We start from the raw sequence: 22138 nt of genomic DNA, 5'->3' as shown, positions 1-22138 counted from the left end.
GTTTATATAGAGGGGAGGCTCTAAAAAATCAAATTAGAGCTCATGACAAAAATTTCACTGGAAGAGGTTGTTTTGATGCTAAAAAATGTTCAAATTGATCATCTCGATATTAAGATGCATAGACATGAGGAAAAAAATGGATTTCAAGTTTTGGATATCTTATAATGCAGTTTTTTATCGTCAATTTTTAAGATTAGTTTTCATATATTTGTTCAAACAATGTTATTTTTTGAGTTTGAAATTTTATAATTAGAAATAAAAATATATATCATATTTCTCAAATACTATTTGAAGGTACTCTCTATTTTGATTGATTAGAGCCTCGGCTTTATGCAATCTATCCATCAAAATACTAAATTTGCTCAATCTAGAGTGAGAAAAAGCAGAATCCATCCCAAGAAAAATGAAATATTTATGAGAGGAAAAAAAAAAGTAGACAACCATTTCTCAAATCCCCATCCTCACCTGCCTTCTACCTTCTCTCACACCAGGTGCATGATAAGAAGTAGAGAGAGAAAAAAGCAAATCCTTCCACCACAGCCTCTTCCACCACGCTCTACCCTTCTTGCCATGGCTACATACACAGCAAAAGCCTGGCCTGATCGGCGGGCAGCGACGCTCCCAGAAACCCCAATTCTGCTGCCCATCTCTCCTCTTCGGCCCGCCAACCGCCACAATGTTCTTAATCTCTCTCTCCAAAACCTGCTGCTCTACGATATACCTGTCTTGACTCATGCTGTCTTGCATCGATCGCAGAGCGTCGAACAAGGCGGAGTAGTGGTGGAAGGCATCTTGGAATCGGCCGAGAAAACCATTTCCGTCTCCACGGCTGAAATCTTGGTCGACCATCGTGATGAGACGTGGCTTCATGGAATGCAGCAGGCAGTGGTGGACCCAGTGCACTATGACGGTCTCCCTTGCTCGTAACTTGAGCCATGCCAGGTCCCCAACTTCGCCTGCCCAAGCGACCCTGCAAACTCAGAAAGCCGCTCACCTGTGGCTGTTCGTGCGCTGTACCGCATCGAAAGAAAGTGGGCCATTGCTGCCCTTGCATTATGACGAGGTCGATAATATGAACTCTCGACGTTTGAGAAACTGCCTGAACAATGGCCTGGTTAGCCGTGAAGTGCGAGAAGTTCACCAATGGCAAAATCTCATTGTAGGCTTGGAATGCATCCAAGAGCCTCTGCGAGGAGGGAGGGCTCGAGCGCACCCGTGTGTAAATGCCAAGCCGCAAGCTCACGAGGCGCGCCTGCTAAGCATCTGCAAAGTACGAGGCCACGAGCGAGCCAAATGGCGATGCTAAGTGGGTGATCTCGTCGAGGCGACGAGGTCCAAATTAGCCATGGCTACCTCCACAGCACACTGTAATAAGAGCCCATGGAGCCTCAGACCCGAAGATTCTTGATCTTCTTCTTTCCCTTTTTTTTTGTTTTTTTAAAACAAGAATACTTTGCAGATGCTCTGCAGGCGTGCCTCGTGAGCTCGTGGTTCGGCATTTACTCGCCGCTGCGGTCACACGCGCTCAAGCCCTTCTCGCATAGGCTCCTGAATGCATTCCAAGCCTCCAATGCGATTTTGCATTCTTTCGGGTGTCAGCTTTCCTCTGCATTTGTTTGTTTTCTGGTGAGCTCCTTTACACTTTTCCAGCATCTTCATCGTGCCTCCCTCCCGGATGAAGATTCCGACAAACTGGGTTGGGTGGTGGCGCTTGGTCTCGACGCCAGATTCAGGCAAACTTGGTTGAATTCCTCATGAATTGTTTGGATCATTGTATCAATCTCTAGATCATGGCAAATAGCTTTGGATCATGGTGAATGAGAAAATGAAGATTTTGGGTCTGGTTTTTGGCTATTTCCCGGAAATTGGCAGGAAAAGGTCCCCGGAAAAGAGAAGGGAGGGGGAGGAAAGGATGGGCTCATATCATATCATTATTTCCCTGTTTTCCCCTAACTCTTGACTTTTGGCTCTCGTGATGGCTTGGTTGGGGATGAGACCACCCTTGGATTTAAGGAAAATATGGATAACGGGCTAGAGGTGTGAATGAGTAGCATAGTCTATACTGCAGACCCTAGGGTCTACAGGCATCTTGCTTTTGGTTGATCACTTGATTGTATATTTGGTACAATTCGGGGCGGCCTGTTGTAAAAAAAGTAGGGCCTAGGCCACAAACTGTGGCCCAAGAGTCCGGGTAAGGCCAATGCCATTTTTGTTCGGCGTGGCCCTTTTCAGCCCGGCTTTTTTTCTCTTTTATTTTTATTTTATTTTCTTGTTTTTTTTTGATTTCCTTGCTTTTTGGCTTGGGTCCAACCCCATGGCGACAAGCGATGCGGTCATGTTGATGGGCAAGCTTGCCTTTGATGAGTCATATTGATGTCATGCTCATATCATCTCGATGCTTCCATTTTATTATTACTATGTTTTATTTTTTATTTTTTTTACTATTCATAAAGGCTTTTCTGGGATTTTTAATATAATTTACGTGTGGTGCTGAGTTCTTGAGAATTGTTTGGAATTAATGGAACACGTAGTTGCAAGATTATACTATTGCAAAAAGGCACTCTCAACTATCTACTAAAAAAGGTCGTTCCGGTAATAAAAAACCCTTTAAGGAAAAAGGATAGGGCCGGGTCGGGCACATCGGGTTGTGCCTTGTGCATTGTGTCATGGGTCACGTCACACGGTCCAATGCCTCAGGCAGTGTACAACCCGAATAGGGGTATTATGGTCTTTTTGTCCCATGCTTCTCTCAAGGCTTCAAACTTTGGCTTCAGGGGTCGGATTTGTGCGGTTTTTGGACCATTAAAATGCTCCCAAGGTCTACGATGATTTGGGATAAATTTCAGGTGGTTTTGCGATAACTGTAATAGGTTTCAGTGTACTACGGTCTACTAAAGTTTGTGTTGTCCTTTAGACTCTGAATGAAAGTTTTAAGAATTCTTTTAACTAGAACTTTGAGGGGGGTTGTCCATACCCCCTAACCAGTTTAATTTTGAGATGCAATTGGATGTGTTTCCTCAAGATAGAGCTAGATCAAGAAGCTCATCATCTAAATTGCATGCTTAGAACCTCGATTAATACTGATCTTGCTTTCAAATTGATCATGATCACGAGAGCTCAATTTGACAGTACAAATAAAGTAGAAAAAAACGTGTTAAATGTGTCTTCTCTTTTGAATTCTCTGTTGAGGTACAAGCCCCTCTTCTCTTACTATACGTTCATTGTTTTTCTTCTTCATGCCTAGCACAAAAGAAAAATGGACCATCAAGAAAATGGTAGCATGAAATTGTTTGGAAACTCAAACTTAAAATTAATTAACATAAATTATTATTTCTTATAATCCCTATGTCTCATATCAATTTACATGTACATTTACATAATTATTTATTTTAATAATATTTTCAAAAAATTGTACAGTCACTATCAATAGTAGGTTTTTATTTTTCATGGGCATATATTATTTGTTTGATTTATTTTTTCTCCACACGCAAAAATAGAACTAAAGCTGCCTCTAAGTACTTCTCTCTATCTCTCCATCATGAAACTCTCTAAGTTCTACATTTAGAGAGAAAGTACCTCTAATATAAATGTTTCGTGATTGTCTTTAAAAATAAAGGATCATCCTACAAAAACAACCATACTATTTTGAGACCAAATTTTCGGGGTCCATCCCTCTCTTAAGCTTGCACTTGTAAAAAAATATAAAATAAGACTCTTAATAAAATAAAATAGTTAAAATATTTCTGAAAGTTTAAAAGGATATTCTGGTTATTATTTTATAGAAAATTTATTTTTAATATTTCCTTTAGGTGCACCCCATTAAGAACATGTCAAAAAATGAATTTCATATCACACAATTTATGGAAAAAAAAACTAAAAATAAAATACTTTGAAGCAATGATGAGTGATTCACTTCATCTAAATTGAATGGTTGGATGCAGAAGAGGTATATAACTTCCCTGTTATAGGGAAAAGTGTATTCATCAATATAAAAGTTAAAAATTTAGAAAAACAGTAAAATAATAAAAAAAATAGAAAAGGAAATACTTACCCAATAACAGAAAAAATTGAAATCCTTTCTCACTTCCCAATACCAAGACAAAGAAGGGGCTTCATAATAGATTCATAGCCCACAGCCCACGTTAGAAATGTGTTTTGGCCAATGAAAAACAGATTCAAAAAGTCAAAAAGCTTTAGAAATTTCGAGTGTTGGCCACCCAAATGCTTAGTAATCCACCTAACACAATGGATATTTGAGACAAATGGTAGCAAAAGCAAAGTGAGTTTTGTAGTATTTCTATTTTAAAAAGAAATAGTTGGGGAACTTGAGGGTGCAGAAGAAATCATGGGCAACATGGGCAAGCCAAAGGCTCTTTTGCTTTTTCTGCCTTTCAATATCACCTGCATTTCTTGTTTTTCCGATTTAGGAGTAAATCTTATTAATTTGTTATCTTTCCCAATTCGCCTCTCTATCAATGTTCATTGTTCTCTATATTACTATATCATCGTCATTGTCGTAAGAGCGTTTGAGGATGGTTACAAGAATCGTGATCTATCATTTTGGTTTATCAAGGGCCATTTTCTCATTGAATCTACAAGTCATTTTTTCTCTCATCTTATCCTTTTGGGTCTGTTCATTGTTCTTTTAAGCTCTTCACTTGAATTAACTTGCACCTCGTAATAGGTGTTGTACTTGTATACATATGGTCAGCCCATATATATATATATTTCTCAAGTATGTGGGGAAATCAAAGGTGGTATTGGCAATATTATACCCACTTGGATTGGGATTATAAATAGGTTTTTGTGGAGGTATTCTTTTTGGCACGATAGTTGTGGGATCCATATTGAAGATATCCCACCATTTAACTGAAATGGTTTTTTCAATGTGAGGAATGTAGGTATGATCGGCTGTATTATTCACAGAGATTGAACATTCCCACTTCATGATCCATGGGAGTTGGTATAGTGCAACAAAGTAAAGGTGATGGTCTGTATTGATATCACTATTATTGAAGAGAACAAATTGTTCCTGCACTTTTTGAAAAGCCGGAGGTAAAATCTCAGTAGTCGATCCCCATACTAAAAACCAATTTTTAAACCAACTTGGGAATTGTTCTAAAATTGGTAACCTAAATTGAATATACTAGCTATTCGAATTATTTGAGTTTTGATAATAAAATACTTTATGTCAGGCTTCTATGTACTCGACATATTTATAATATTTATACGAAAATTCAGTATTATTTAGTTTTTTGCCTTGAGTGGGATTGCAACCCCACTCCTCATAAGAAAGCAACTTCTTGATTTGCATTTTGGAATATTCAATTACTTTGGTATTCTGTTGATAATAATAGACAACAGAGATGGACCCTGCTTCCAGAAGAATAGCCTCATAGTATTCACAGGTTTTTACTCCATTGGTTGGATTCAAATGGTTGATGAGGTATAAAGGAACAAGTTTGATGGGATCTATATGGGTATGATGGTCATCTATTGTAATATCCATGAGATATGCTCTTTCAATGAATGGAGAACGAAAAACATTAGGCCTGTGGATCGGCTTTGATTGAGCAGGAGTATAGGCTGGAGTGGATGTATTAGCTTTTGGATAAGTTATTTGATGACTGGGTGAAATGGAAGGTGAAAGGGTAGCCAAAGGCGGATTTTCACCTTCAAATGATATTATTTGCAAAGGGCGTTTCTCATTGCGGGAAGAATTGCAACGAGAACCCATAAGAGTAGGTGAATTGGACAAAGTATTATGTTGATTAGCTGCAAAGAGCTGTAGTGCAAGTGATAATGGTGTTTCTTCGTCGTTGGCGTCAGTGTGGCCCCCCCTGTAAAAATTCACGGGTTAAAAAATCAGTTGGGGAATTAGAAGAACCGTAAAGGTGTTCAATAGTAAAATCAAAGGCAGAGAGTATAGCCTGCCAGCGAGCAAATATTTGTTTGGAAACAAGGTTTTGAACATCTTTTTGCAGAATATCCTTAGCGGCTTTACAATCTGTTCGAATAAGAAACTTATCACTTTGAAATTTGGTAACGCAATGGACAATAGCAAGTAATTCCTATTTTACTGTAGAATAATTTTGTTGGGTTGGATTCCAAGCTTTAGAAGTATACCTGAGAAGTTGTTCATGGTCATCCACCTGTTGTTTTAGGATTCCTCCTAAACCCAACTCTGAGGTATCACACTCAATTATTTTGAAAGCAGTAGGATGAGGAAGAGAAAGGCAAGTGAGAGTTTTGACTTTCTGTTTAATTATTTGTACTGCCTTGATATGAATATGTGTCCAAGGTGGAGGATGCTTTTTTAATCTATCATGTAGAGGTTTAGCATCTATGGCAACATCTTGATAAAAATCAATTACATAATTCAAACATCCTAAGAACCTTTGCAGTTCTTTTTTATCTAAATTTTGATCAGAAAATTTATCAGCAAATTGTATTGATCTATATATAGGGATAATGGTGCCTTGATAAATGTTATGTCCTAAAAATCTAATAGTGGTTTTGAATAGAGTAATCTTTTTTGTAGATACAACTAATCCTGCATACCGGACTGCATGTATAAAAGTAGTGATATGTTTTATATGGGCATCTATGGATTCAGAAAAGATAAGGACATCATCAATATAAACTATCATAAATTGATAATAAGCATTGAATGCATCATTCATTATTTTCTGGAATTCAGATGGAGCATTTTTCAATCCAAATGGCATGACATTTCATTCATATTAACCAAATGGAATATTGAATGTTGTTTTATATTTATCTTCTTCTTTAATTTGGACTTGCCAGTATCCTGATTTTATATCAAATTTGGAAAATATACAGCATTGGCTACTCGATCTAATAAATCTTTTTTTATTAAGAATTGGATATCTTATCCATTGTAAAACTTTATTTAACGGTTTATAATTGATGAAAAGTCTAGGAACTCCTCGTGCCTTTTCAGCATTTTTATTAACATAGAAAGTTGCACAACTCCATGGTGATAAGCTTGGTCTAATAAGTTTTTTATTTTGGAGTTCAGCAATTTCTTTTCTACACATTTTTAATAGAGTTGTATTCATTTGATTTGGTCTTGCTTTTGTAGGGATTTGTCTTTCATCAAATCCTGGTTCATATGGAAGGCTGATACTATGTTTTTTTCTTTCCCAAAAGGCATTGGGATGTTCACTACATATAGAAGTTTCTATTTGGTGTTGAAATTGTTGAATATTTTGTTGTATCAGAGGATTTTGTAATTGTTTTTCGACATATTTATACTTAATTTCTTGTTTTAAAGTACATAGAAATTGTTCTCTATTGTGTAATTGACTTTTGACACTATTCAGTTCTTTGAGTTTTGGTTCGTGAATAAATTCAAAATGTAATGGAACATTTTGATAACTTGATGTAATTCCTATATGATCTATGGATAATGGATTTAATAAGGTAAGAAATGGGACTCCAAGAATAACTGCTTAACTTAGACCTTTGACCATGATAAAAGGTGTTTGGATACATTGGTGATTATTGCATACTGAGGCATTAGATAATTTATAGTTTATAAAGAGTCTGCTTCCATCCACAGTATTTAAGATTTGAGTTGTTTTATCAAAATATTTTGTTGGTACAAGTCTTTCATTGATACAGTTTAAATCAGCTCCTGAATCGATTAACGTCGATGTTTGGAATCGATAATCTTCTGCTACTATGATTGTTACTTGAACAAACCATTTCTGGATTATAATTTTGTCCAAAAGGTTAACAGAAGTAGGTTGTTCTGTTATTAGAAGTGGTTTCATTCCTGAAGGTTCTGGAGTATCTTCTGGAAGATCAGGAATGTATGGAGGATCAGGACTATATGTTGTGACAAGATGATTAAATTTTACTTCGTCTGTGTCTGAATTAAGGTTAGATAGATTCTGTAATTCTAATATTTTGATTCTATTTTTCAACTAATGTATTTCTTTCTTTACTTCATTGATCTCTTGTTTGAGTTCTGAAATAGAAGGCTCTTTTTGCTTAGTGAGGTGTGATTCACTAACTCTTTTCATAATAGAGGCAAAATTATATTCATCAGGTATTTTACTGATAGGAGGTGTTTTTGCTTTTATTTTAGCTAAATTTATAAATTTTTGTGATAACAGATCTTTTTTCCTCTGGATCTGTTAGTTTTTCTATAAGATCCAAAATCAGATTATTTTCTTGGGTAAGCATATGAAGATTATGTGAAGGAATTGGACAAGCACAGTTAGATTTTTGCATTGGATCAGATGATTCTGTATCAGTAGAGGAATCTGAAGAATCTGATGACTCTGTCCATAGAAAATCATCATCGTTAATATTTCCTATGAGTGATGTGGTAGAATCTGTATTTGAGGATGATGAATCATAGTTGATAATTTGATATAACTGTAATTTTAATGACCCATCTAGTTGTAAAGCATCTATTTCTTGTTTTACTTTACATTGATGTTTATAGTGGCCAAGTTTTCCACATTTATAACAGACTAGTATTTTCTTTTTATTTTTACTATTAGGAGAAAACTTTTTTATGAATTTCTGATGTTTAGATTTCTCATATTTTTTATGTACTTTATCCTTTTTATATTTATCCTTATATTTTTTCTTTTTTTTATGTAATTTTTTAAGTTTATTATTTTTTCTGTCTAAATGATAACCAAATTGTTCACAAAAATCACCAAGCTCTTTACGCTTAATAATTTGTTGTTTATCAAGTTGTCTTTTTAGTTTGAGATTCGTAAATAATGCTAATCCTTCAGCAAATATTTTTGCGGATAATTCTCTAAGTGTATATGCAGAATAGATGATAACTCCATTATGTTTCTTTTTAAGTCTTTCTTTGACTTTTTCTGCAAATAGATAAGGTAGACAAGCAATAAATTTTTCTTTCCAATGGTCTAACTGACAATCTTCTCTTATAAGTAATCTGGAAAAGAATACATCCTTGTACTACTTATAATGAGATAGAGTAGGACATCTAAGATTGGACAGCAGATCTTTTGATCTTGCCGCTAATAAAGCTGTACTTCCTATGAAATGAAGGGTAATAGTATATATCAAGGTGTTTACTGCATCACTTTCAGTATAGATTATTTCTTGATTTTGTTCATTTCTGGCGGTCCATTGTCTTGTATTGGTGAGGATTCTATTTTTGGTTTCATCATCAACATAGAAATCCCACCAGTCTCTTAACCAGCCAATAAAGCCATTGACTATTGCTTTGGCAACCTCTTGATCAGGATTGCCAGTCATTTTATTTGCTGAAGCAAACATAGTCATATGTCTCATTACATCTAATATTTTTAGATCTGATAGGCCATTTATTGTCCAATTGATAATTGATCTTTCTGAATAGGAAACAGCCTGTTGGATAGCATCTTCTTCTAATTGGACATCAACAAGTGTAGGTCGCTTATAATATGGTAAAGCTGTTATTGGTTTCCATGTTTTACCATATGCTATTCTATTGAGATCATTAGTTGAAGTATCCATAAATGCAGTTTCTCTATTGTCTAAAGTATCATCAATTATTGGTTCTTCTTCCTGAAGCATTAGCGTTTCATGCTCAGGAATCTTCAATTTGCCGTTATCTGATGATTCTGGAATAGTAGATAGAGGTATAGAAATACTGGATATTGGTATAGGAGTATTTAATTTTGGAGAAGGAATACCTTTGATATCTAATTGAGTTAATTTAGATATTAATTGATCCATGAGAGTTTTGTTATCTTCGCCTATATGGAATTTGGTTTTATTAAGTTCTGGAGGTGGTTTGAATAAAACAGCTTTAGAAATAGGAGGAGTTACTCCTTTAGGTTGAGGAGTGACCAATCTTATTCTTTCGACTTGTTTTCCTAAGGATTGCATATATAAATTGATATAATTGTTTTGCTCAATGATATGTGGTATTAATTCATGCTTTTTTATTATATCATTGGGTACAACTTTATAAGGTGTTGCAATAATTTCATATAGGGATTGAGGTGGTTCACCTTTTATTGGTGGGGTATTGACACCTTTGAGTATAATACATTTGACAGGAGGATGGTATTAGACGTCGTAGTCTCATCTGTACTTATATAAGTTTTTTCTTCAATTGTTTGAATAATATTAAATTGAGGAATTTTAATGTTATATTGGGTACAAATTTCTTGTAACCATATAAAAAATCCTTTTGTTTCTATTTCCTTTTTCAGGAATTTATTGTATTTTTTATGAAATAATTCTACTAATTTAGGTTCGAAAGTTTTAAGATACCTCTAATACTTTTATTTTCTGGGGCTAGATAATCTTGTTTTATATAGTCAATATCTACCTTTTTCTTCTTTTTTGCTAATTTATGAGCTAAGTATGCTTCTAAGTATTCGTCGATATTTATATCTTCCTCAACTTGTAAAGTGAGTATGTTAAAATCTGCTATATCAGGTTTAGATGTATATGTGGGAATGACTACGTGATCAGCTGTTCGTTTTACTCCTTGTAGTTGTAAGTCTGAAGATGTTGTAGGTATTGATGAAGAAGAAAGGATGATAACATCTGGGGTTGTATGACAAGATTTTCTTGCAGGTACTAATGACTTTTTAATCCTTTTCCTATTAATTTCTATGTCATATTGTATTCTAGATTGTTGAAATTTGATTTCAATATTTCCATCCTGATGTTCTATTATTTGATTGAGAATATTATTCACAGGTACTTCTTTGGGTTGGTTTGCATTTTGAAGTGCCCATGATTGTGGTAGGAATAATAGCTGACCAAGTAATGGTTTTGGTTATAATAGTGTTTGATTTTTCTATATTAGTTTGGAATGATATGGTTTGATCCTTCTTATCTGTTTGCATAATATTAAGACAAAGAGTATTCATTACTTTGTAATAGATACGATATACGATAGCTAAATTTTGAGAACCATGAGTCATATTAAATCCATGGGTTTTCAGATTTATTGTTAATATATCTAAAATATTATGATCGGTTAATGAAACAGAAAAATTTGGAAAACAGTTAAAATAAATGGGTCCACTACAAAGGCTGGATTCAACCATGCCAAGGAGTGAGTCCGAAAACTTATTGTGCCTCGTATCTCTTAGGCATACGAGCACTGAGGTGTTTAACCCTAAACGAGTTAACGGTTTTATGGCTATTTGAATTAATCCAATGTGTAAATACTTATAATTATTTTCTTTATGTTTTTCAATTATTTTTCTAGATAACAGTTGGAAGTCTTCTTGATTTTGAGTTACTGATAGACTTTCTTCTACTGTTTTAATTGCATATCCAAGTTTAAATTTAAATGTTCCTTTTTTATAAATATCTTTTATCGGTACTTTGGGAATATTCCAGTTTTGTATATGTTTTTCAACATCATTGATGACTATCTCTTCCTTATTTTTAACTCCTAATGTTTGAGTTTGAGTTACTGTATTACCTTTAAGATTCTTAATTAAATTTGCCATCTGTAGGTTACGGATAATGACAATCTGAACTACCAAGGGTCCAACGTGTTCCCCTAAGCGGCTCTTCCTGGCCTTGGCTGGTACTTTGCCTAGAGTTCATTCGTCACTTGCCTTAACTCTCGAACCAACTTTCTTAGATGTAAATTTAAGTAGGTTTCTACAGTAATACTGTGACTCTTACTGTATATATATATATATATATATATATATATATATATATAAGAAAAATATGAGATTAACCCACTAGCTCATATAAATATATGAGCCCAACGTCTCAAATTGAATTTGGGCCGATTTTACGATCACGGATGTCCCGTAGTATTTGGATTTTAGTTTTTTTTTCTACAAATCTAAATCACTTGAAATTTTAGACGTGTGTTCATAAAAAATAAGTGAATCTTCGAAAAATATTAAAAAATTATTTTATATGAAATAAATTGACCATCGAAAAGTTTCAGAGGGTATTTTGATCATTCTATTTTTCATGAATAATTTTTTTCATATTTTTATTAGGCACGCCTTGATGAGAATAATACACACTTAAAATTTTAAGTGATTTGGACATGTTAAAAAAAAAAAAAATTCAAGCATTACCGAACATCCGTGATCGTCAGATCGGCCCAGATTCAATATGAGCCATTGGGCTCATATGTTCATATGAGCTAGTGGGCTAATCTCATCTTTATATATATATATATATATATTGAAGTTAGCCTACTTGCTCATATTTACATATGAACTCAATGGTTCAAATTGAATTTGGGCCGATCTGACGATCACGGATGTTCGGTAATGCTTGAATTTTTTTTTTTTTTAACATGTCCAAATCACTTAAAATTTTAAGTGTGTATTATTCTCATCAAGGCGTGCCTAATAAAAATATGAAAAAAATTATTCATGAAAAATAGAATGATCAAAATACCCTCTGAAACTTTTCGATGGTCAATTTATTTCATATAAAATAATTTTTTAATATTTTTCGAAGATTCACTTATTTTTTATGAACACACGTCTAAAATTTCAAGTGATTTAGATTTGTAGAAAAAAAAACTAAAATCCAAATACTACCGGACATCCGTGATCGTCAAATCGGCCCAAATTCAATTTGAGACGTTGAGCTCATATATTTATATGAGCTAGTGGGTTAATCTCATATTTTTCTTATATATGAGCCATTGGGCTCATATGTTCATATGAGCTAGTGGGCTAATCTCATCTTATATATATATATATATATATATATATATATATATATATATATATATATATATTGATATTGAGGTTAGCCTACTTGCTCATATCTACATATGAGCTCAATGGTTCAAATTAAATTTGGGCCGATCTGATGGACGGTTATGACTTTATTTCGTATTTGAATTTTAATTTTTTTCTATAAATCCAAATAACTTGAAATTTTAGATGTTTATTCTTCTCATCAAGGCGTACCTAATAAAAATATTTAAAAAATAATTAACAAAAAATAAATTGAACAAAATATCCTAAAAAAGTTTCAAAGGTATTTTGTTCAATTTATTTATTGTAAATTATTTTTTTGATATTTTTATTAGATTCTTCTATTTTTAAATAATATACGTCTAAAATTTCAAGTGATTTGAATATTTAGATTGAAAAATTAAAATTAAAATACAAAATAAGATGAAAACCTTCAAATTGATCCTAATACATAAACATCCGAAAAGCACTCTTGATAAAAGAATTGACCCAAAGACCGCTCACCAAGAAGTATTCCGAGAGATGATAAGTAAACCAACATTTGGCGTTCACTATAATCGAAAATGACGGCTCTATAATATATAATTTCCTTTTATTTTTATTTTGGGCTGGACCCGAGAAACTCAGCTCGGACAAGGCTCTTTTTATATTTGTCATACACTATACACAGGACCTTTTCCTAAGTAATGTAGAATATGGGAGGAAGATGAAGCAAGTGCTTGCAACAAATGATGATGGAAGCATAACGATTGCAACCTTTATGACGTTTTATGACTGTGGAGAGAGAGCTAAAATGAAAGGAGGTTAAAAAGGTAGTGGTCCAATGGTAGCACAAAAGCAAAATGGACCATCAGGAAAAAGGTAGCCAAAAATTTGTTTTGAAACTCGTAATTAACAATAAATTATTGTTTTCTATAAGCCCTATATGTAATATCACTTTTCATGTACATTTACATAATTATTTATTGAATAATCTTCCAAAAACTTGGTCGGTCTCTATTCAATAGTAGGTTGTTATATTTTTCATCGATATACATAGTATGTTTGATTGTATTTTATCCCCACACGCAAATATAAAAGTAAAGCTTAAAGTTTGCTTCCAACTCTCTCTTTCATGAAACTCTTTTACATTTAGAGAGAAAGTCGCTCATAATTGTTTTGCGATTAGTATATTGAAAAATAAAGGATCAACCTACTAAAACTACGTTTAAAAGGGAACTCGTTATACATAATAATAATATGTCAAACGTGTCTAAAAGGATCTCGTTATATATAATAATGTGTTGTATCCAATTCATACACGGCAAAAGGGCAGACCGGTTAGAAGTGACATTTGAGAATCAATCCAACATTTGACATTCACAATAACCAAAATGAAGGTTATATTATATTTATAAGGAAAAATTATATATATATCAGTTGTAATTTCCGTTATTACAGTTTTATCAAATAATTTATGTTATTACAACCGTGCTTGTTTTTTCATGTCAAAATAAAAATTTTAAAAAAATACGAATTTACTTTTTTTCGGTTGTTGAACGACTAGAATTAAAAGTTTTTTCAATTGTTCGACAACCTAAAATACACTAATTTCGGTTCTTGAAAAACTGAAAAATGTTTTCTCTCTTGTGGCGTATTTTCTCTTCCTCTCTGAAGTCACAGTTATGCGATAAAATCCAAAGGGAACAACTAGTTTGAGCCCATAAATTTTGGACAAACTCAGGGATTATGAGATTAAAAGATTAAGAGAAATCTTGTGGCATATTCTCTCTCTACCTCTTTTAAGTTTTTGAAAAAATAAAGTGGTCCAAGAATTTAAACTTCGAACCACAATTTAAGTTTTGAAAAAAATAAAGCAGTCCGAGTATTTCCACCTTGGACCGCAACTTGAGTTTTGAAAGAAGTAAAGTAGTCTGATAATTTCAACCTCGAACAACAAAGTTTTGAAAAAATAAAGCGGTCCAATAATTTCAACCTCATACTGTTAGGGCAAACTTGGAAATACAAAAAAAACCCATGTGTTGACCATCTGGTAATTTTTTTGCTAAAAAGAGAGCATCTCGTATTCTTCGTATTTTTTAGGCTCCATATGTAATTAACTCTTATTGTTTTTAAATTTCCCTTCGGTGTGAGGATGGAATCCTCGGTCCGAATTTTAATTTTTTTTTCTTTTAATTTTTTTTTAGTAGGACAATGCCCCAGGGAAAGTGTGTAAATCACTATAAATGGACCATTTTATATTTTTAAGAATGATTTTAGAGTACGTAAGTAAATCACTCTTTTTTGTTTTGTTTTGGGGGTTAATTATGTAAATCACTCCTTGCCATTGAAGTAACACCAAACGTCTTCCTTTATTGAGCAGAGGGGACGTAGTACGTCATCATTGCAAACTTATTCCTGCGGATTATTCAGCATTTGGATTCCATTGTAGAGCGGATCCAAAAGCGATTTGGGTAATTATTTGTGAAACCAATGATTTAAAAACTTTATGAAATCAGGCTTGGACTCACCTAAGTCGCTCCGATTCGGATAAAAAAAATCTGAAAAATCTACAAGTTCCCTTGAAACAAGGAAATAATGAATCAAGGAAAAATAATGAAACAAGGATTGACGTAAATCTTTTTGACTAAAAACATTCGCTTTACTATTTATTTTATTTATTTTTTTTCTGGTTGTTAACAACATTCGCTTCACTCTTTTTTCTCTGGTAGTTATGTTTCGTTTTTTAGATTCCTCTACACCCTTGGGACCTGAGAAAGCTTTTGTTTCTATAGTTCTATTACTATGTCTCACAAGGAAAAAGTTTATTTTATTTTGCAACCCTAAAATGTAGAATCATGGATGCATCTCAAAAGTCTATCGAAAAAGCTGTTTTAATGTTGAAAAACATTCTAATTGATCATCTCAATATCGAGATGTATAAATATTAAAAAAAAAAGTTTTTTAATCCAAAAAATAGTACATCTTGTAAAACATTATCTAGACTATCCATTTTCGAGATTTTCATATGTTTATAGATCTATTTGATTGTAACCATTTTTGGAGTTTAGAGTTTTTTAATTAGATGTAAAAATTGTTTTTAAGATAATCCTAAAAAAATCTACAATAAAATTACATGTTATGATAAAATTTGGAGGTGCGCTTTAATTGAATTGTTTAACATTGCAACTTTATCGAAACCGCACCCTGTCTCTTAATGGTATATTGATGGTCAGTAGAGAGACAATAGCCGATAGAGAGAGAAAAACGGTACGTTGAAGAGAAAACGGGGAGAATTGGATCTATCTTTTCTCGAAAGATCAGCAAAAAGCCACAACTCTACATTGTATTCGTTGTTGTGTTCTTGAATATCTACATGAAGCATTTGGAGAGATGATATCCGTAAAACTTTGGTAGATTTTGGGTAACGTGAGGATCGAGAGAAAGAAGCTATTGTTAAGGAAGGGCTTTGCAGGGTTGAAGGAAAGGGTGGGTGGGAGATCAGAGAGGAAGAGAGAAGCAAGGGTTGGAGTAGGACGGAGAGGGAAAGTGAATTCGAGAGCAGAATAGTTGTGATGGGTATGCAGGAGATCTGGCGGTAGGGAGAGAGAGGATGAAAATGGAGACAGTATTGGGGTTGAAAAGTTAGAAAGAGAAAGGAAGGAAAAAAGTTATGGAAAATTAAAAAAAAAAATCTTCAATACCAAACTTTCTATGTAACTTATCCCAACCTAATTTTTTTTCTCAAAAAAAATCTTCTATGCAAATACCCCCAAGGAAAAGAGTCGTTTTTTAGATATAAATGCTCTTCTCGTACACAAAAATAATTTTGAAAAGATTTGACATTGTCTTTTGGACCCAGTAGCACACATAGACGGTAGGTTTAATCGGCGATTTTTTCAAAAAATCGACATTTTATGGAAACAGTTTTAAACGGCGACCTTTTGAAAAGGTCAGGCCAACAAATCGTATCTTTTTTTACCAATAATTTTTTTCCCTGTTCGTGTATTGGGGCCAATGCTACTTTCATGCTTTTGAAAAAAAAAATTATTTAAAAAAAAACCAAAAATGCATATTTTTATCCCCAGTGTTCTTCAATGCCACAATTGCAGATTGAAAGTACGATTTTTTTTCCCTATTTTTAAATTTAAACAAAGTTGTTATTATGGAAAATCATTGTATAAATGAAATAATACTGTTTATAGCAAATCATTTTGTAAAGTAAATCACTATCTAAAAAAAATCATATACATGCATATTTTTGTTATTATTTGTGATAATTGTTTTTGTAAAAATAATATTTATGGCACAATTAGAGCTCAAAACATAGTCTTTTAGTGATGAATGAGAAGCAGAGAGTGTGAGTACAAGTTTTTGATTTATGTCATAACAAAGATAAACAATATAGCTACAGGAGCAAGCAATCCTCCCAACTTCTTGTTTCCCAAACAAAATGAAAAACCCTCTTTCTTTTCTTTTTTTAAAAATCAGTTAGGGTCTTCACAAATCAAAAAGTCAGTTAAGGCCTCTTTACAAATAAGTATAATTAGGGCTTTTTCTAAAACAACAACTCAGTATAGTTAGGACTTTTTTTTAAACAACCACAACTCAAATCAGAGAAAAATCATCTTCAAACTATCCCAAATCAGTATCCCATCTTCCTTTCTTTTACTCTTTCTAAGAATCAATAAGAGCATCTTCCATTAGGGTTTGTGAAGCCGATGAACTCTTCTTTATTCCTTCTTCTCTCTCTATAAACCATAGCTGATGAACTTTTCCTACTTCTTTCTTCTCTCTCTATGAACCCTAATGGGTATGAGCCTCATCCTTCATCCTTCTCTCTCTCTAAACCGTAAACACACACATGTGAAACCCAAGTTTCAAAGAGCTTATTTTCAATTAAAGAAATTTACAAAACTTTAATCATAGTTATGTAGTGATCATACTCACCGTACTATAGTTAAATCATTGTAATGAGAAAACAAAAATCGTGAACTCTTTTTTGGAACCAACTAAGTTGGTGTGATGTATTAAGTGTTTAATGAATTTATGTAGTATGTTTGTCACCATACTATAGTTAAAGTATTTAATGAATAAATTTATATACTATATTTGTTTTTGGTATGAAATAAGTAGGTGGGATGTTTCTGAAAATATTTAAAGGGTATATTTATATGGTACATTTTTTTTTGGTATATACTAGTTAATTATGTATTTAATATTAGATGATTGGATGAGAGTGTCGAGGCATTTAAATTAATTGACTCAATTATATTAGTCTAGTAAAGTTTTTATGGACGAATTAGTTATTGATAGCTTTGAGATAATTTTTATATTTTTATAATTTTAAAATTTTTGCTATTATAAATTTATCTACTTTTTTTACTCCGATTTTTTGAGCCTAATCCGATATATTAGAGATATCTGAAGTATTTTTGCCGATCCATATTTTTTTACCCCATTTTTTCATCCTGCTTTTTAAAATAAAAATGATTTATTTCCGATTTTATGGTGAGCCGATTTATTGATAGTACCCAAATTGTTAACTATGGTAGCATATTGACTGAGCGCACCATTGTATTGTCGGACCATTGTTTACAAAAACTTAAATACCGGACCGACATAAGACAACTACCATACCGAAAATGAGTAGAGCCAAACTGCCCTTTACATAGTACCGAAGCCCTGGAATCCAGTAATACCTAATATCGAACCGCCTTGTCGGAGCGTTAAAATCTAGTAATATTGCCTTTTGAAACCGGTGGACCGCCCTTTATCGAAAAAAAAAGAAAAAAAAGACCGGCTGCGTGGTTGGGTTACTGTTTCTCTTTATTGGGTCACGTGAAAAATCCATCCGTGTGGCGGCGCTATACAAACCGCATGTTTATATGTCACAATTCAAATGTACTAATTGTTTGTCCTTCGTATGCATGCATGCTCATGATCCGTGGGACAGCGGATCATTAGAAATCCTTTTTTTTTTTTTGACAGAGAGTGTGCGTTATTATTGCCACGTGTTGGGTAGTCGAGAGAGAGCCATTATCCCCGCAACTAAGCAGTCCACGCAGAACTAAAAATAAGAGAGAGAGAGAGAGAGAGTAGTAAGAATAAACAACCAGTGTCTACGAAAATGGAAGACAATAAAACAGTAATAATCTATCCATCGAAACTAAACACTATTGAATGAGAGATTTATTAAAGAAGAAGAAGAAGAAAGAAAACACGTGGAAACCCTTTCTCACATCCCACCGTCTGTCACCTACCTTCTCTCGCACCATACCATGCGAAGTAGAGAGAGAAGAAGCCCCCTCCATCACATTACACAAGGCTCCCATGCCGAAGCTGTGAGCAAAGCCAAATCCTTCCACCCCACCCTCAAACAACCGCCCTCCTCCACCACACTGTACCCTTCCTGCCATGGATACATACCCAGCAAAAGCCTGGCCTGATCGGCGGCGCTCCCCCTCAGCGACACACCCCTAAACCCCAATTTCCCCAATTCTGCTCCCCATCTCTCCACCACCATCTCACCGCTCCTCTTCCGCCCCCCCCCTCCCACGATGTTCTTAATCTCTCTCCCCAAAACCTGCTGCTCTGCGATATTCCTGTCTTGATTCATGCTGTCTTGCATTGATCCCAGAGCGTCGAACAAGGCAGAGTAGTAGTGCAAGGCATTGACGAATCGGCGAAGAAAACCACCTCCATCTCCATGGCTGACATCTTGCTCGACCATCGTGATGAGCCGTGGCTTCACGGAATGGAGCAGTTTCAGTAGCCCAGCATCGGAGCCAGTGACATCATACATATAATGGTGGACCCAGTTCACGATCACGGTCTCCCCCCCTTGTAGCTTGAGCCGTGCCAGGTCCCGAACTTCACCTGCCCGGCACACTAGCCCTGTGTACTCAAACGCCAGCCCAAGCGACGCCGAAAACACAGAGAGCCGCTCACCTGTGGCTGCTAGTTCCCGTGCACATGAGCCAAATCCGGTTATTCTGACTGACGGCGGGCTTGTGGAGCACGTCGAAAGTAGGTGGAAAAGTCCCGGCCATTGCAGCCCTTGCATTATGTCGAGGTCGATAATATGAACTCTCGATACCTGAGACACTGCTTGAACAATGGCCTGGTTGGCCGTGAAGTGCGAGAACTTCACCAATGGCAAAATTGCATTGTAGGCTTGGAATGCATTCAAGAGCCTCTGTGAGAAGGGCTCGAGCGCGTAAGATGGCAATGGTGCATACATGCCGAGCCACGAGCTCATGAGGCGGGACTGCAAAGCATCTGAAAAGTACGCGGCTACTCGCATGGCAGGTGAGCCGAACGGTGATGCTAAGTGCGTGATCTCGGGCAAGATGGACGCGGCAAGGTCCAAATTGTCCATGGCTACCGCCTCAGCACATTGTAATAACATCCCGACGAGCCTCAGTCCCAAACATTCTTCATCTTCTATTGCATAGTTTGGTGTTTCTTTTCTGGTGTTGCCTGTCCTTTGCATTTGCTTGTTTTCCGGTGAGCACGTTTACGCTTTTCCGGAATCTTGATCGTGTCTACTGGATGAAGATCCCGGAAAATTGGGATGGTGGCGCTTTATCTTGACGCCAGATTCCCGCGAAGCTGGATAAATTCCTGCAGGTGGAGCTAGGAGTTGGATCCACGGTTGGTCACATCCATTATTTGGATCATAGTATCAATCTCGAGATCATCGCAAGTAGCTCTGGATCATGGTGAACGAGAAAATGAAGATTTTGGGTCTGGTTTTTGGCTCTTTCCGGGAATTAGCCTGAAAAAGTTACCGAAAAATGCAAGGGGAGGAGAGGGTGGGCTCTTCTCATTATTTTCCTCCTTTCCTCTAGCGTTTGGCTTTCTAATTAGAAAGGTGAAGAAAGAATGATATATTGCATTTGTTGGATCTTATTTTTGGTAGGTGAAATAGGAAACCATCGTTTCCTTCTACGTAGATCAGCATAGCGAGAATATGGCCCGGCCCGGCCGGATCTCCTCGGCTCGGCTTTTGGCTCTCTTGATGGCTTGGTTGAAAACATATTGTGGCCTATGGTTGGATGAGACCGTCCTTGGATTTAGAGTAAACATCGATAACGGGCTTGAGGTGTTTATGAGTAGTATAAACTACAGGGATTATACTATAGACCGTAGAGTCTTTAGGCATGTAGCTGTTGGTTGATTGTAGGGCTGGCATGGGCTCGGCAACCTGGCCCTAAAAAAGTATGGTCTAGGCCACAAACTGTAGCCCAAGGGCTGGGCTAGGGCCAATGGCACCGCTGTTCGGTCCAGCTCTCTTTTTTTTTTATGTTTTTCTTTGATTTTTATATTTTTTTGTTTGGCTTGGGCCAACCCTATGGGGACAATCTAGCCTTGGATGCAGTCATGTTGAAATGGTCAATGGGCAAGGTAGCCTTTGATGCAGTCATGATGGTTCCATGCTCACATCATCTTAATACTTCAATTTTTATTTACGATTTATTTTTACTATTTATGAATTATTGTTCATGGTATTGTGCATGAGTTACTATTCATAAGGGTATTTTTGAAATTTTTAATATAATTTAGGGGTGATAAGGAATTCTCCAGAATTGTTTGAATTGATTAATGGAAAAAGTTTACACAGGTTGTTGCGACCTTATACTATTGATAAAAGGCACTCCTCAACAATCTACTAAGAAAGGTAATTCTAGTACTAGAAAACCCTTTAAGACATCATCTCGATCTCGATATGTATGCCAAAAATACTATATTTTGTATTACTTTATCTAGACTGTCCATCTGAAAATTTTCATCTGTTTGTAGATCTTCTCTCGCTGTATCATTTTTTGTATTTTAAATTTCATGATTAGATGTGAAGTAGATTTTTAAGATCAACATTGACATTTCTTACAACAAAATTTGAAATTAGGTCAATTCAATCTAAGGGCTCAGATTGAGTAAAAAAATTAAAAAAATTCTAAATTTTCTGATTGAAAATAAGTCAAACCCATCGGGGAAAAGGTCAGGTGTTGATTGGGCACATCAGACTGCACGAGGAATTGCACCTCGAGTGGTGCATCACGGATTGCGTTGCGTGGCCCATGCGCGAGGCTGGCCTCCTTCCGTAGCCCAATGCCTCGGGCGGTGTGCAGCCAGATAGGGATATTAGAGTATTTTTCATCTGCTTATCTCAAAGCTTCCAACTTGGTTTTGGGGGTCTGATTTGTGCGATTCTTGGACCGTTAGAAAGCTCTAGAGATGTAATATGATCTGGAATGAGTTTCGAGTGGTGTTGGAATAATTTTGTTTGATTTATTTTTTCTCCAAACAAAAATAGAAATAAAGCTTAAAGTTTGCCTCTAAGTACTCTCTATCTCTCTCAAAAAACTATCTAAGTTTTAAATATAGAGAGAAAGTACTTTTAAAATAAAAAAAAGGTTTCTATACTTCATCTACAACATACAAGA

General features: G+C 35.1%; 1 protein-coding gene and 1 pseudogene across 1 annotated transcript; both read right to left on the bottom strand.

The window, feature by feature from the left end:
- Positions 1-392: 392 nt before the first annotated feature.
- On the bottom strand, positions 393-5737 carry LOC148781938 (scarecrow-like protein 23; annotated as a pseudogene).
- Positions 5738-19002: 13265 nt separating this feature from the next.
- Positions 19003-20184, bottom strand: LOC18443708 (protein SCARECROW). The gene has a single exon (XM_006853890.2). The coding sequence runs from the start codon at positions 20182-20184 to the stop codon at positions 19003-19005; it is 1182 nt and encodes a 393-aa protein (XP_006853952.2).
- Between the last annotated feature and the right edge of the window lie 1954 nt (positions 20185-22138).

Source organism: Amborella trichopoda, chromosome 5 (genome assembly GCF_054954075.1).
Source record: "Amborella trichopoda isolate Santa Cruz 75 chromosome 5, AtrichopodaSantaCruz75HAP2 v2.0, whole genome shotgun sequence".
Classification (NCBI taxonomy): domain Eukaryota; kingdom Viridiplantae; phylum Streptophyta; class Magnoliopsida; order Amborellales; family Amborellaceae; genus Amborella; species Amborella trichopoda.
Note: the sequence above shows the minus strand (reverse complement) of the source record. Positions and strands in the feature narration are given on the sequence as shown.

Bases quoted from the DNA above. Each gene is read 5' to 3' on its own strand.
- LOC18443708 (XM_006853890.2), bottom strand. From the start codon at position 20,184: ATGCAAAGGACAGGCAACACCAGAAAAGAAACACCAAACTATGCAATA.